The 15,652-nt window shown below is 49.8% G+C and overlaps 1 protein-coding gene and 1 long non-coding RNA gene across 4 annotated transcripts in view; one reads left to right on the top strand and one right to left on the bottom strand.

Moving 5' to 3' along the window:
* Window positions 1-2,146: 2,146 nt before the first annotated feature.
* On the top strand, window positions 2,147-10,940 carry TMEM171 (transmembrane protein 171). Of its 3 annotated transcripts, none has more exons than XM_026498805.3 (4): window positions 2,147-2,235; window positions 4,358-5,063; window positions 8,827-8,968; window positions 10,662-10,940. In XM_026498805.3, exons 2-4 carry the CDS (start codon window positions 4,427-4,429, stop codon window positions 10,858-10,860), a joined length of 978 nt encoding a protein of 325 aa, XP_026354590.1. In that variant the 5' UTR covers window positions 2,147-2,235; window positions 4,358-4,426; the 3' UTR covers window positions 10,861-10,940. The 3 variants fall into 3 exon arrangements, with proteins under 3 accessions (XP_026354590.1, XP_048076878.1, XP_057163428.1); XM_048220921.2 differs by having other exon boundaries at window positions 10,665-10,940; XM_057307445.1 differs by lacking the exon at window positions 2,147-2,235 and having other exon boundaries at window positions 2,257-5,063.
* LOC113255226 (uncharacterized) overlaps window positions 8,915-15,652 on the bottom strand; it is a 28,068-nt gene continuing 21,330 nt past the window's right edge. The window contains exons 5-6 of the long non-coding RNA XR_008957630.1: window positions 10,417-10,514; window positions 8,915-9,893 (exon numbers count right to left, since the gene is read on the bottom strand). This is a non-coding gene — a long non-coding RNA (uncharacterized LOC113255226). The remainder of the gene's footprint in view (window positions 9,894-10,416; window positions 10,515-15,652) is intronic.

A 15,652-nucleotide genomic window follows, 5' to 3' on the forward strand; every position in this document is an offset into this window, starting at 1 on the left:
TGCTTATCTGCCTGCTAGCTAGGTGTACTTTGAGGCCTCTCTACCCCGGGATATACTGACACTTTGACCAGGAGAGCTCCACCCCAGACGCAGAGAGCCACAATGTCCTTGGGATACAGCGTCTATATTGTTATAATAATTAAAAACCCACGTAATCAGGCTGCCTGGGTGGCTCTGTCAGTTAAGCATCTGGCTCTTGGTTTCGGCTCAGGTCACGATCTCAGGGTCGTGAGATAGAGCCCTATGTGGTGCCTGCTTAAGATTCTCTCTCTCCCTCTCCCCCTCCCCTGCTCTCATGCATTTTCTCTCACTATCTCTGAAAAAAAAAAGCCACAATAAAAAGCCGTTTTCTGAGTTCATGGCATTGTGCATCCTCTGGGTGACAGGTGTATCTAGGAGGAACAGTCAGTACATCTGGTTCGGGCCCAGGCTCCATGTTAATCACCTGCAGAGGTCAGTTTTTGCCTTTGGGCTTTGGTTCCCTCAACTGAAAACTGACTGGCTTAGAGCCCCCCATCCTCTTCTGGCTCCCCCCTTCTCTGAGTTGCTGGGAACACACACGAAAGAATCATAGGCTGTAGGTAAAATGGGGAACACAGAAGCTGACACAGAGACAAGGATGTCAGTATTATTCAGATAGTAATAAACAGCAGTATTTAGTTAGGGCAGAGATTGTCCGAGGCCACGGCACTCTGGCTGTGAAAAAGGCCACATCCAGCCACTGGGACAAGTGCCCCCAGCAAATTGCAACCCTGGAACATGTCCAAGATACCTCCCTCCTGAAGCCTCATCTCACCCAGCCAGCCAGCCAGCCAGCCAGGGCTCAGAGTCCAGGGAACCAGCCTTCCCCCTTTGCCTCCCTCTGACCCCTTCTTTGAGAGTCTCCCTTGCACCCCTGGTAATTGGCTAAGCCCATCTCACTCTTTACCGTTAGGGAGACCTACAGAACTACTTGCTGTATTAGATATGCAAAGTGTTCACACTTTAAAAAGCTGAAAGCAACTGGCATGAACTCGTGACCGGTTTCAGGCAAAGCTGACAGCAAGCCGGGAGAAGTGGCGGGATGGGTAAGTCCCCAGGGCTTCACCGCGCAGCTGTACTTGGGCTGAGCCCTTGACTCACCTTCCACGGCGCCCTGACCTCTGGGGTGGAAACTGGCATAGTTGGGTCCGTGTCACGTGTTACAGGGCAGGTTACAAATAGCACGGGGATTGGCAAACCCATCCCGAAACTCCTGGTTCAAGGGCAGGGAAAGTTACCACTTTAATTCCTCCCTACCATTAACAATCGAGAACCGGAAGAGGGGTTCTATGGCAAAGAGCGTACGTGTGAGTGTGGAAGGGACAGAGCTGACCTGCCAAGGGCCTGCTTCAGTCTTCCAGCTAGGACCTCATGCCTGAACGGCTCAGGTACGGAGGACCCTTGCCTTCCATTCTAAAACAAGCACACGTTTCAGTGACCTGGTGTCTTCATAACGCGTTCGCGGTCGGGGAGCCGGCCGCCAGGGACTCGCTCCAGTGACCGCCGTCAAGGTCTCCGGAGCGGCAGGAGGGCCACCCGCCACTCGGAAGACCGGTTCCAGACTGCGTCGTGGCCGAAAGCGCCGCCGCAGGAACGCGGGGATCCATCCTGCCTGGACCACGGCCACATCGGCAAGGGGGCCAGGCGCTTCCCCAGCTTCGATTCTGGGCCCTGAGCGCCCAAAGGATCCGGGTCCCATCCTGCTGCCTGGATCTCGGCCCGCGCGGCGCGCAGCTCCGGCAGCCAAGAGGAGAACCTCAACTCGCCGCCCCCTGCCTCCTACGGCTGCGGCCGGTGGCGGGGGTACCCATCTTCCCCGGATTCCTCGCGCTCACGGTCACGGGCGAAGCGGTCCAGTCTGCCAGCTTTGGGCTCCGAGGCCACCCCTTGTCGGCCACCGCCGCGCCGGGCGCGCCTCCGGCCCCGCAGGGCAGCACCTGGTGGCGGCCAGCTCCCGCCGGTCAGCCCTGCCCAGCCGTGCCCCCAGACGCCGCGCCCTCTCTGGGACCGCCTCCTTCTGTAAATACAGTGGCGGCCCGCCCTCCGCGCCGGGACGCGCAGGTGGGAGCGTGCGGTGCGGGCCGCCACAGGGAGGCCGCGCCCAGCCGGGTGCCCACTGCCAGCGCCGGCCCGCGGAGCGCGGACCCCGAGGCGGCGCCAAGCTCCCGGGACGCGCCCAGGCGCAGGCAGCGCGCACGCAGGACGAAGGCTCAGGTGAGAGCTGCGGTCCCCGCGCTTCTCCGCACTCCCGCTCGGGCGCGGCTCTTTCGCGGCCACGTCTTGGTGCGGGGAGCGGCGCGGGCGCTGAGGACCCTGAGCTGAATCTGCGGGGGTGGGAGCCGCAAGCCCAGCCGCTCGCGCTCCCTGAAACCGGGGAAAGGATTCCCTATAAAAGACTTTTGGCTGTCTTTACCTCGATCCCCAAACGCAGCAGAGCCTTGGGCATGGTGAGATGCTGCTGATTTGGAAATGGACTTTGGAAAACAGTGGTGGAGAGGTGGATTTGGCTTTGGGGAAATTAAATGTAGGTTAGTATTTGGAAAAGGTCTAATTTTCTGTTAGTGTAGATGTCTTTGTGTACGTTCGTGAATGCATGTAGGAGACAGACTTGACCACCCACATGCAATTATGGTTGAGGGATTAATACATATGGCAGGTGTTTAGTCCACTTGTCCATAGATAAGAGCTACAGATCCAGTTTTAGGCTTCTTTTTACTCTACTAGTATTTGGGGAATTCGCCTTAAGACATCTGAAGCCTGGTGACGCTTCAGAATTGAAGGTACCAGGAATTCAATGAATTCCTAATAGGACTTTGTAACAGAGAATCACCCTTATCTCTGGAACCAGCAAAAGAGATTACATGATTCAGATTTCTGTTTTATAAATTGGTGCAATATTTTCTTTAAGCGTTTTTCTCAGCTTATTCCAGCTTCATAAATATAGTTTGTCCAGGTTTAAAATGGAAGCTATTTCCCCCCTAGATTTCCTTCTTTCTCCAACTTCCTTCTGATTCTATTGCACTTTTTCCTGGAAAAGTACTTCCTAGTAGAAGACCAGCTATTTGTTTTCTTTACTTAAACTGACCCTCCTTGGACATGACTTGGGTTTTTCAGGACCGCCTGGCTTTACAGCTTCAATCTTGAGCTCCTTCATGTGATCATGGATACAAATGGCACAAAATATTTTTAGTTCTTTCCTTGAGCAAGTAAAAATGGTCTTCACACTTCGGTTGTCTTTTCCAGTGCCCCAACTTGAAGGGTCCTGGTAAAATATCCCACTCATGAGAGTCAGACAAGATAACTAAAATAATACAGTCAATCTGCATACAGTAGACAACTATTAACAACTGATTCAGGTACACTTAATATATGGTAATATCAGCACAGGGCTTGGGTGATCTTGTGGGAGGTGCTTTCCCACTTGATCTCGCAGTCTTCCTTCAAAGCCAAGTTCTGTTATTTTTCGTGCTTTGTAACTGGTGATTTTATCAGCTGCTTATTTTTAACTGAGCCTAAACCTTTTTGTGGAAGTGAGAGGCACCTTGGAGGAGGGTTCATGAGAGGCTGCCTGCACACCTGGGAGACAAGGCTCTGCCTGACCTGCTGTGCCAGACTCCCCTGGGTCACCCTGGCCCAGTCAGCCGGGGCCGGGGGTTCCAGGCCCGGGCAGCCCCAGTGCTTGTGTGAGAACTCAAGAATCACATTTTGACAGAGTTAACTTAAAATCCCCCCAACTCACTGTGTTCCTGAACTGCCTTCCCCTTCAATGGAAACGACTGAACTTGGGCCTCCTGCAGGTGTCCGAGCCTTAGAAGAAAGCAGGGGAATGGAAAGTTGCCACAGTCTAAAATAGGAAATGGAAAGTTAGTTACTGAATGAAAATTTATCGACTCGGAAATGCTCAGAGCAGCTGTGATGAAATATGGAATGTCTGTAAATCAGAAATAATTCCAGTAGTTCTTCCCTTACTCACCACTGTTTTGGGGGGGGGGGTTGTTTAGTTTTGTTTTGTTTTGTTTTGTTGCCCCCGGGGAACACTCATAACAGGAAAAGCCACACCCAGTTACTTCTCTTGTATGGGTTTTGTTTTTTTAAAGATCCTCTTAGGTATATGGTAATTGCATTTCCTCTTCTTGAATATCTTCATAAAATTACATATTCAGGAGTTTCTGAATGCCAGTGCTTCTGACTCATAAACCAGCTCATTGTTTCACAGTGTATCACTTGCATCAAGTTCTGTTCCCTATGATTTCATCCTGGTGTGATTTCTAAAATGGCCGGGGCGGGTCAGGAACACCTGTGCCCACTTTAATTTGGTGTTTGGTTGTATTTTCAGACTTGTTGAAACCACTGGAGGGAAGGAAACCCATCCTGCCCGATTCTGGGGAAGGGGCCTCTTCCGGCCATGTCTCCTGTAGCTGCTGCTGAGCCAGATGGGGTCCAGCGGGACAGGCGTGTCAGCAAGCTCATTTTCTTCCTTTTTGTCTTTGGTGCCATCCTGTTGTGTGTGGGAGTCCTGCTCTCCATCTTTGGGTTCCAGGCATGCCAGTACAAAATCTTCCCAGACTGCAGCATGGTGCTGAAGGTCGCGGGGCCCGCCTGTGCCGCGGTGGGGCTCGGGGCTGTGATCCTGGCCCGCTCTCGGGCACGACTTCAGCTCCGAGAGGGGCGCCTGCGGGGCAGTCAGGCGGACCCTGACCGAGCCTTCATCTGTGGAGAGAGCCGCCAGTTTGCCCAGTGTCTGATCTTCGGGTTTCTGTTCTTGACAAGTGGCATGCTCATCAGCATACTGGGCATTTGGGTCCCTGGATGCGGCTCAGACTGGGCGCAGGAACCACTGAATGAGACAGACACGGCCGACGTGGAGCCCCAGATCTGTGGATTCCTGTCCCTGCAGATCATGGGGCCCTTGATTGTGCTCATGGGACTGTGTTTCTTTGTGGTTGCCCATGTTAAGAGAAACAACTTGAATGAGGGCCAGGATGCCTCCGAAAGTGAAGACAGACCGATGCAGAGCACGGAGCCCGTCCAGGTCACTGTAGGTACGTGGCTGTCGTTCGTGGGCACGCTCACATCACAGTGGCTGTGGCATCAGGGCTTCGCTGGGCTGTCCTCGGGTCTGGCCTAGATTCTCTCTTTTCTCTGTCCCTCTTACACATACACGCACGCATGTGCACACATGCACAGCACGGCTGTTGTGCTAAGCCCTGTAAGAATCCTTGTGCACATCATCTCCTTCCAGCAATTCCTTACAATTGAGCAAAAGCTTTGGGACGTTAAGTCATGACCTTGACTGAGGTCACAGAGAAAATGAAGAGGAAAGTGAGTGAAAGTGCTAGTATAGCCTGGGAGCCTTCTGTCGCGTTAGAGACCCGCCCAGTGACTTGAAAGCTAGGGCACTTTGCGTTGGACATGCAGATTCTCATCCCTGGTGGTCACTGGCTGGCTGGCTGTCCTCCGTAAGTCCTTAACCCCTTCTGGCCTGAGTTTATGTATCTAGAAAATGAGCATCGCATTGCTAAGATTCCTTCCAGCACTAACATTCTAGGATTCTGACTGCCCCCAAGTCCGTGGATCTTCTGTGTTTTGGGGGTTGGGGGCTTTCCACACTGTTTCCCACGTTGTTCTCCATTTTCTGTAACTTTAACCTTGGCATCACGGTGGAGGCAAAGTTTGGAAATAGTGGCACAGATAATGATGAAACGTGCTGAGAAATGTCTTTTGCATTCTCTGGGTTCTGCAGAAGAGATGGATTACTATTTCCTGGAGTCAGCCCCCTCCAGCACAACATCAGGAGCTTTGGCCTCAGTTTCACACAACCAAGGAGAAACCCCATTGCTGCTCATTTTTGAAAGTCACTTTTTTTTTTTTTCAATCTTCTACTTTTGAAAGGGTAAAGCTCTGAAGCCACGGCCATGACACCTAAAAGGCCAGGCATAGAGCATTATGGGGCAGAAACCATGGGGGGGAACAGAAGAGGAATGTGGTGAATGAGATGTTTCTCATGTTTGGGGCTGTCTGCTGCAGGAAGCGCTACTCACTGGGGCAATTCCCTGGACTGCCAGCCTTGCATGGCACCGGCCTTGGTGGCAAGGGCAGACGGATTTACAGACCAATCCTGGAGCCGTGGTTGAAACTCCCAGGCTACTATTTGTGTATTTATATATTTATGGTGACCACACTGATATTAGTTATATATTAATAACAGCTAACACAGATATGGGCCTACTTCAAGGCCCTTCAAGGGCCTACTCTGTCAAATTTGTTCACACCTACGACAACCCAATGAGGGAGATACTCTTAGTATCCCCTTGTGAGTGATGAAGAAACTGAGGCACAAGGATATCACATATCTTGCCAAGGTCATAGACGAGCAAGTAGCAGAGCCAGGCTCCAAACCCAAGCAGGGGGCACGCATCGACTATGGCCCCCACAGAGCACCGGGGAGGGCCTCTGGGCACATGGCTATAATTCTGTTTCTGCTGGTTTCATCCTCCCCCAAGTGTTGAGGGTAGCTGTTACAGGACGAAAGGGCTTACCCTATGTTATAGACGTGCTCAGTCCTTTTGGGGAACACAGCGGGGACAAGTTAATACACTCATTTGACGCTCTCCTCTCTCCTGATGGCTGGAATTGGGGGGCAGCAGAAAGCAGGGCTGCTGGTGCTGGGACATAGTGACTTGGGGGGGGGTTCTCCTCCTGATGTTGGCACTCCATCCTCCATCGTGTAAAATCTTTTCTGTTTAACCCTTTAAGTTCCATCAAACCTGTGAAAGTCTGGCAGCCTAACTCCTTGTTTTTCTCTCCTTTAGAAATCGTGCCTTTTAGCCTAATTGATAAGAATCTAGACACTGTCTATCAATGGTCAATTCTGCCTTATGAGGGTTGGGGTGATGAGAGGCAGTTCTTGGCTAAGTTCCAGAATTCAGCTGTTCCCAGAATGGAATCCCCTCCTCCCCAAATGCGTGATATCCCTACTGTGGGCACACTCAGTGCTGGGTCCTGGACACACAAGCAGAGGCATGAGACAGCTCTCCCTTGAGGGATGTCTGCTGTCAACTCAGAGGGCATCAAGTCCTGCAGGACACAGTGAAAAGGAAACCCAGGGGGTATGGGACTGCTTTCAGGGAGAGCAGGTTGCAAGGCTCGGGAGGGCGGGGAACTGATGGGCAGAGGCCTCACAAGGCTCAGAGACAGCTGGTGACTCGGAGCACTTCCTTGTTTGCCTTGGAGAGGTGACTGGCCTGCTCTAGAGGCTTATTCCCCGCTCCTTTGTTCTACACTGTGTCATTAAAGTAAACAATAGACCTTACTTCCTCTAACCTACCAATACCTGTGAAAAAAACTAAATGAGAAGCCCAAGATAACCATTAGATGTTATCAGGTTTAGGTGAGCGGTGTATACCTTAAGCTCTCGGGGCCATGTGCTTGTAGAAGGAGAGAAAGAGCTCACACATTTTTGGAAGGGCTACGTCCCCTACTGAGGCAGCGAGGAGATGGGCTGCCAGCTGGGAGGGTTCCATCAGACATGCCAATCCGTGCCACTTGCTGGCAGCGGCTTGTGCAGAAAGCACCCTTGCAGGCGTGTTGCTGCTGCGAGCGTTGGCTCCGTGACCAGCACTGTTGTAACCACCACTTGCGCCTCCAGTCCTCCTGCCTGACCTCTGAGGCAGGTATGGTTACGGATGGCCTGCGATTCACCGATGTGGCGGCTGAGGCCTGTGGGGTCAAATCACTCGCCCAGGGCCACGCTGGGTTGGTGATTGGCAAATGGCACCCTGGTAGCGCTAAAGAATCCTGTGCTTTACCTAGACGAGCGTCATGCTGCCGGGACAAACGGCTTGCCTCCCCGCAGTGAATTACAGTCCTCTCTCCTTCATTCTTCCCCAGATGTCAATTGGTGCTGCCAGCTTATCCGAGGCTGCCGTCAAACCATTATGGAGTGGTGCTGCCACATGTCTAGAATATTCTGGGCAACTCACGTGGTGCCTTGTGTATTGGAATTGGAGGACACATGAGAGTTTGTGTCTGGTGTCTGTTCCTCCTCCCCAAAACATGGGATTATTCTGGAGTGAATTTTTGCAGCAAAAGAAATGCAAAAAGAAAAAAAAGATGAAAACAAAAAACCCAAGCTTTTCTTTGAGGGTGACTTTCTCTTGGGTGAAATGTTGGCAGAGAAATCCCCTGTAAGAGTGTACAGCACAGCTGTGGCAGTAACAGAGACGGGCTGTGGCCTCGCTTGTTGTCATTTGTTCAGAGGCTAAAACCGCACGTAAGGAACAGGCACTTGATCTAACTGCTAAGGGCTGACAACTTAAAATTTCAGGTTGAGAACAAGAAAGGTTTTGCAGGAGGAGGCATTCCAAGGAAGCAGATGCCTCACAGAAATGCTTGAGCTCAGACTTACTAGGAAAATCCTGGCCCACTGTTTGAAAAAAATGTGGTACAGTATGTGTAACATAAAATTTACCATTTTAAGCATTTTTAAGTGGACAGTGACATTAAGTACATTCGCAGAGTTCTGCAGCCATCATCACGATCAAGTTCAAGAAGTTTTTCATCATCAAAGAGAAACTGCCCCCATTAAGCACTCACTTGAATCCCCCCCGCCTCACCCCAGCCCCTGGCAACCTCCGCGCTCCCTCTCTCTGAATTTGATAGGCCCACTTTTAAATTCTGGAGTTAGCATAGGTGTTTTGACCTTTTATATTCATGGGCCAGATATGTAATTAATTTATTTTACTCTTGCTAATGTGCTTGCATTTATTACTCACCTGTCTTCAATGAAAACTTGTGTTTCCTTAGGTGATGCCGTGATCATATTCCCACCTCCCCCACCACCTTACTTTCCCGAGTCTTCAGCTTCCACAGTGACTCCGAGTCCTGGGGCTAATGGTTTGCTTCCAAATGAAAACCCACCTTCGTATTACAGTATTTTTAACTATGGGTAAGACCTTGCATTTGAACTTCAAGAGCGGGCATGTTTAACTTTCTCAGGCCTGTGCCTGAACTCAGGCCAAATTACCTTTAAGGCTGTGGTACAGGAATAAACATTAGAGTGTGAGTAGCTTTTTTGCTGGCATTATGTCAGAATCATTGCCTTAATATTGAGAATACCTTTCGGGAAACGTTGGGCAGCACATACATTAAAAATTACAGAAGTGGTTATGCCGGGTTAAATACAGAGCCTCCTCCAGGCATCTTTATGGAGCCCAGGCAGGGGTGATCCTCAAATGTTTAACACTCTATTAGCCAGACTGAGCACCAGAGCAGGGCTTGGGAGGCCCCCTGCTATGTTAGGTGTTGCACTTTTGATCACAGGGAGCCGTGGGGTTCCTAGGGGACCTCCAGCAGGTACAGAGGGTTTCAGTATCTCACGGAGGTACTCGGATGACTGGCTGATAGCCTGCTCCCTGACCCAACCACGCTGGGCTTCTCCTCTCAATTTGAAGTTGTTCCCTGGGCCTCAGAGCCTTCTCAGATTGAATGAAGAGAAATCTAAGATTCACACCCTCATCCCCCATGCTCCCCGTATGCCACAAATTAAGAGGCATAGCTGGGGTCAGATTAAACAACATAAATCGAAGTGCTTTCCCTTGAGGCAGAGGGATGCAGCTGAAGGCTTCAGAGCCCGCGCCGTGGGTACTAGCCCTGACCGCTACAGCTCACCATGTGGAAAGGCTGGCGGCAGCCTAAACGGCTGGGGGGCTGACTTCTATGGACACTGAGAAGTAGGACCCAAGGGACCTGGAGAGAATGCTGGGGATGGGCGCCACCTTACCTGGTCATTCCTGATTTAAGGCACACGTTCTTCTTGCACTTCAGAGGGTAGTGGGCCAGAGATCCAGACAGAGACGGACATAGGGATTGTCCTGCATGGATGAAGGGGAAGTTAGGTTCTGGACATTTGTGTAATTCTGTTAGTGAATTTTTGTATTCTTTTCTCCAGTGATGAACTTCCCCCAAGCCCTAAATAAATGTCTATTAACTTAAGACAAACTCCTACTTGCTACTACCATGATTTCTGTGTGCCACGGCGTGGCTTTACTTGCATTCTCTCATGTAATTCTCCTGGGTAGCCGAGGTGGCACTCTTATCGTCCCCATTTTACAGATGAGGAGACTGAGCCTTAGTGAGGTGAAATAACTTGCTCCCAGGATCACACAGCTGGGAAGCAGCGGAGTGGTGATTCAGAGGCAGGTTGGCTTGTTGCTAGAGCCCACGCCAGTCACCGGGACGCTTTCTTGCCTCCCTTCACATTTTTGACTTATGGATTTAATTTTCTCTTCGTTTAAGTTTGTCTACCTCACGTTAGTTGTCTCCGAAGACAGAACGGTAGAGAACAATAACTCTGCGTGTGCATATTCTGTTTGGAGGGCAAGGACATGCTCCTACCTCGTGCCTTCTCAATGACAGGGAAACAGCAATGGGCTGAGACTCTCTTAATGTGACAGTCAGCTCTAAGGAAGGAAGGGCAAGGACTCAAGGTGTATCTGTAAGAAGTAGAACAGGGAAGAAATTATTCCTTACACCCTTGCACATGCTCCTAAACACATAAAATCAAACCTTTGAAAAGAATCTCGTATTTACAGTGCGTTACTATCCCCCTCTCTTCCCTTTCTGTTCTCCCTTCTTTTTAGTAGGACCCCAACTCCTGAGGACCAAGGCGCGGCCTCCGAGAGAGATCGTGAATCTATATATACCATTTCTGGGACTGCTTTGTCCTCTGAGATCTCAGTCACTCCGCATCTCTCCTCTGAACTGCCTCCCAGATATGAAGAAAAAGAAATGGCGGCAAACATAACCTCGTCTCCATCTTCTGAGCCTCCCCCACCGTGAACTGTGGATTCCAGTTCCATTTTCTATAAATTGATCACTATTTTATTTAATTTGTTTTTTTAATAAAAAATACAATGGCATCGGCTCTGTTCTGATTTCCCTGGTATTGCAACATCAGCATCAGTAGCGAATGTCCTGGATCAAGTGTACTGTGGACCACGGGAGACGCCATGTGCCTCCAGCCTGCCCATAAGCTGGTTCTCTCATTGAGACCTGCTATATTCGAAGTGGTGGGTGAAGAAACAAAGGCTCTGAGAGGCTAATTAACTTATTCCAGGTCACACTGCTTCTAAGTGGTGAGGCTGGGTTCTGAACCCATGCAATGGGTTCTGGAAGTCCTACCCTGTGCTGTTCAAACGCTGACCAGAGGCAGCTGTTCATGTTCAGCCTGATCCATTCTGTTTCCAGTGTTAACTGCTTCCGGGGCAGAGCAACTAGATTACTCTCCTCATTTCTTTATTATTTCTTCTTCCTCTTCTTTTCTTCCCTCTCCCTCCCCCTTCTTCCTCCTCTCCTACTCCCCTTTCTTTCTTTCATTTTGCAAGAAGGTAATTAGGCCTTTTACACTGGGGCAGTTTCAGCACACTGATATCCAGGAACATCCTTACTGTGAAGTGACACTTTCAGAAAAGAGATTTCTTGGGTTCCTGGGATAACTCGATCCCCCTGGAGAGGTTCGGGAAGGAGGTGCCTGTTATAACGTCCTGGTGCCTGACGGCGTGGATCACCAGCTCTTATTCTCATAAGGCTGCTGATGCACAAAAGCTTCTGCAGAGTTGGTCACCATGGTAAGTATTTAATTCTAGATATAAACCAGAAATAATCGCTAAGTATTAGCAGTTATACCTGGGAGAAACTGACTTTTAGAAAATGAAAATCTGTAGTAACGGCATTGTTGATAACACGTGATGTAGCAAAAATGTGAACTTTTTATGCCTTTGCACAAGCCATAACCCCTATAAAAATCTGTATTACCCAGAAGTTAAGTTCTTAAAAGCAGAACTTAAGGGCGTTAATGCTCCGGTAGTTTGACCAAAGTAATGACTGATTCCATGGGAATTGCCACCACAATAAATCACAGGAAGCAGTCTCTACAAGCCCCACTGAGCTGTCTCTGAATTGGACATTTATTGGATTGAACTGTTCTTAAAATTCTGGGTGTTTTTTTTTTTCCCGGAAGGTTAATTATTCACATTTAAAATTAGAACAAAGGGTAGATTATCACTTCCTTCTGTTATTTGTTTAAAATGATTAAACTGAAATTTCTAGGTAGACTGACTTAGTTTTAAACACTTAGTTCCCCTCTATAACCAAGACCTTTCAATGGCTAAAAGCCGGGGTTTGTAACTATTTTACCTTTATATGCTAATAAAATTAAAATGCAGTTAGAAATTCTTAGATGTAAGCCTGACCTTCTGGTGAGGGAAGTCTAGCCAACCTCTGTCAGTGCCTGGGGTGTCGAGCAGCTGGAACCTGATGGAGCCGGGCATTGCAAGAGGTTCCCGCATGAAGATGTTTAGTGCAGGACTGGAGTCACAGGTGGCAGAGCTGGGGCAACTCATTTAATATTGGAAGATGCATCCTAGACCTATCAAGGTTCTGGCAAAGGGTGACAGGTTCCGAAAACCTACTGGTGGACTGTTAGTTGATTTTTCCTTCGTATGTGTTAACAGTTTTTTTTAATTGAGGCAAAATTCACATAACATAAACCATTTTAAGATGAACAATTCAGGGGCACTGGGTACATTCACAACGTTCTATAACCACCTCCTCTATCTGATTCCAAAATATTTTCATTATCCCAAAAGAAAGCCCATTAAACAGTCACTCCCCATTGCCTCCTTCCCCTCCCCCTTGGCAACCACCCTTCTGCTCTGTCTCTGTAGATTTCCCTTTTCCAGGGATTTCATGATGTTTTTGAGATTTATCATCATAATACGTATCAGTACTTCCTTGCTTTTTAGAGCGGAGTGATATTCCGTTGCATGGATGGGCCACAGTTTATTCATTTGTCCGTTGGTGGATATCTGGGTTGTGCCCACTTTTGGCTGTTCCGATGAGCGCAGCTATGGACATTCGTGTACAAGCATCTATTGGAGGGGCTGTTCTAATTCTTTTGGTTGTACACCTGGGAATGGAATCGCTGGACCATATGCAAACTTCAAGTTTTTGAGGAAATGAAAACTGTTGCCCACAGAGGTTATATCTTTTTCCATTCCCACAGCAGTGTATGAGAGTTCCGATTCTTCGACAGCCCCACCCACACTTGTTCTTTTGTCATCATCACCATCATCATCACTATAGCAATCCTAGTTAGCATGAAATGGTATCTCATGCTGTTTTTCATTTCCATTTCTCTAGTGACTAAGCACATAGAACATCTTGCCATGTGTGTTACTCGTTTTTGAAGACCTAAACATTCTCGTCAGTAGCATAGAAAATCTTATTCCCGATTTCCCTCCTGTGGTGCTGGGAGGTGTGATAGCCACCTTATGGAAAACAGTGATGAGCTCTGCAAGTTCAGGTGGGACAACCCACACCAGGTACTGTGTTTCCACACTGCCTGCATGCCATGAGAACCTGTTCTTGTGAATTCTTTGTCCTCTCCTGGGGCCATTAAGTGAACTAACTCAATCAACCAATTCTACTGAAATGAAAGCAAATGTTGGACTAGGCAAAGTCCCTTTGCCATTTCTTCAGTTTACAAGCTAAGGAGGAATGTAACAGGCCAAGGGAAGTGTGTTTTCAGAGGATGAGAGCTGAGGGGGAAGCAAGGACGTGGTCATCCAGTTTCCACCTGAGAGGCTGTAGTGGGGTGGGGCGAGGCCTCTGGGACATCCTGGTGTGATGTGACTGTTGGCCTTTGATATGGTTGCTTCGCAGAGGAATGAGGCCAGGCAGGTGGTGGGTGGCCCCAGAAGGGAGGCACCATTCCAGGGCAGGTCATAGGAAAGGAATGGATCTAAAGATAGGAAGGGAACCTCAGAAGGTGGCCTTAGGCAGGCAGAAGACAGACAGTAGTCTGACGGGATCTACGAGGGTCCACAATGATAAGAACCAGTATTAATTGCTGAAAAAGTTAATATCCTGGGTTCCATTCCAGACTGGGCCAATAAATCCAAATCTCCAGGAGAGTAGTGTTTATCATCTGGGAACCTAGGAAACACTGCCTAGGGGGGACAATAGAAACTGCAGAGGCAATGCCATGTAGGCTGGATTATCTGGGATTATGAGCCCCCTGTGACTTCTAGGCCTTCCAGAGAGGCCTGTTTAGACAACCAGCCTGTGCTAAGGGTCCTAAGGGAAGGATGTGGGTTTACCGTCAGCACCTCAGTGTTGATGGGGACTTCACCTCGCCAGTCCAGCCTTCCAGGCAGCTCTGTCAGTGATGCAGGAGACAGCCCCGAAGGTATGGGGAAACCAAGTCAGAGGCCCTTGCCTCCTTCATATGGGGAGTCCTACTGTATTTACAGACTGGGGGACCTTGGACTCATTTATTAGGGAAGGCATGGTTCTATCTTTGCTTCTTTGTGTTGGAAGCCGTCAGGACCGCTGGGTACCTACAGCTGAGAGCATCAATGATGTTTGTCCAAACAAGGCAGAGTGCAGGAAAGTGTTGTTCAGGTTGAAATGGAAAATGCTTGAAAATATCCAAGTGGGAAAAAGTATGCGAAGAGTATGAGTGTTCCTTCTTCCCCGTGCCTCTCAGCCTCTGAACGGTCAGTTAGGAGAGCTACCCCAGTCAGAGTGCTGGGCTGGGCTCCACCTGCTGCCACCCTGGGAACAGGGAACCCTGCTCCTTGAGTGTCCGGTGTAGGAACTTCTCCAAAGGAGGGAGAAGTTGGGAAGCACACTGCGGGGTAGGAGAGCCAGAGGAGTGAAATGTCCCCTGACCATTGGTGGGGAACCATGCGTGGCCCGTCTGCTTCATGCCACAAGCCCTCCTGGGATCCGGCATACCTTGGATTCTTGGAGTATGCTGCCACCGACCCAAGGACCACAACAGGAACAAAGGAGAGGCTTGGACGAAGCTTTCCCTAGTAAGAAATGCTTTGTGGGGATGGGCGGAAATTCCGGCTGGGCGAAGCATGTGATTGTTTGAAAATGGTATCTGTCCCTTACATCACTCAGGGGAGTGCCTCTCCCTGCTGCAGGGTGTGGGGGCTGAGATGGGGTCAGTGCTGGAAATACAGTGATTTCACTACTCTGTCTGCTTTCTGGAGGCTGCTTGGGCCTGAAGTGGCCAGAAGTTGGGTAGGGTGGGTTGGTGGGCACTGCTATTGTGTGCCCAACCACTCAAAGGGCAGTTATTCAAAGGCCCTTAGCCACTAACTTGCCTCCAAGATTCTCATCCCCAGGCTCTGAAACTTTCCCCTCCATCATGATGCTCGGGCAGTGAAGTTGCCAGGAGCGGAGCCCCCACACCGCTGCTCTCTCTGGGGGCGAGGGGGAACCTGCAGGGTTGGGACCGAAGCCCAGCTCTGACAGGTGCAAGGCCAGGCCAAACTGCTTCCTTGCTGTGTCTCCTCCCTGCCACTCTGTGAGAAGTGACAAGTTATTACAGGTCCCATGGGTGTAGTCTGGCAGAGCCTGACATCCTTCACGGGGCCTGTGCCCTTCACACCTGTGCACTGCAAAGGGATTGTAATGCCCAGTTAGATGTGGCCACGGGCAGGTCACTGCTCCATTCCCACACTGGCCTGTTTCTGGGGTGCCCTTCAGCCCTGGAAAGAACTAGAACTGCAGTCCAGCTCCTATAAGTGTCCCCTCTTTCCATAGTAGGCTGCTGGCT

Source organism: Ursus arctos, unplaced genomic scaffold (assembly GCF_023065955.2).
Source record: "Ursus arctos isolate Adak ecotype North America unplaced genomic scaffold, UrsArc2.0 scaffold_5, whole genome shotgun sequence".
Classification (NCBI taxonomy): domain Eukaryota; kingdom Metazoa; phylum Chordata; class Mammalia; order Carnivora; family Ursidae; genus Ursus; species Ursus arctos.

What these genes read in the sequence shown, in the direction of transcription:
- TMEM171 (XM_026498805.3), top strand. Translation starts at nt 4,427, where the DNA reads ATGTCTCCTGTAGCTGCTGCTGAGCCAGATGGGGTCCAGCGGGACAGG. An exon ending in GCCCGTCCAGGTCACTGTAG is followed by an intron (nt 5,064 to 8,826) that starts GTACGTGGCTGT and finishes GTGTTTCCTTAG; the next exon opens with GTGATGCCGTGATCATATTC. An exon ending in TACAGTATTTTTAACTATGG is followed by an intron (nt 8,969 to 10,661) that starts GTAAGACCTTGC and finishes CCTTCTTTTTAG; the next exon opens with TAGGACCCCAACTCCTGAGG.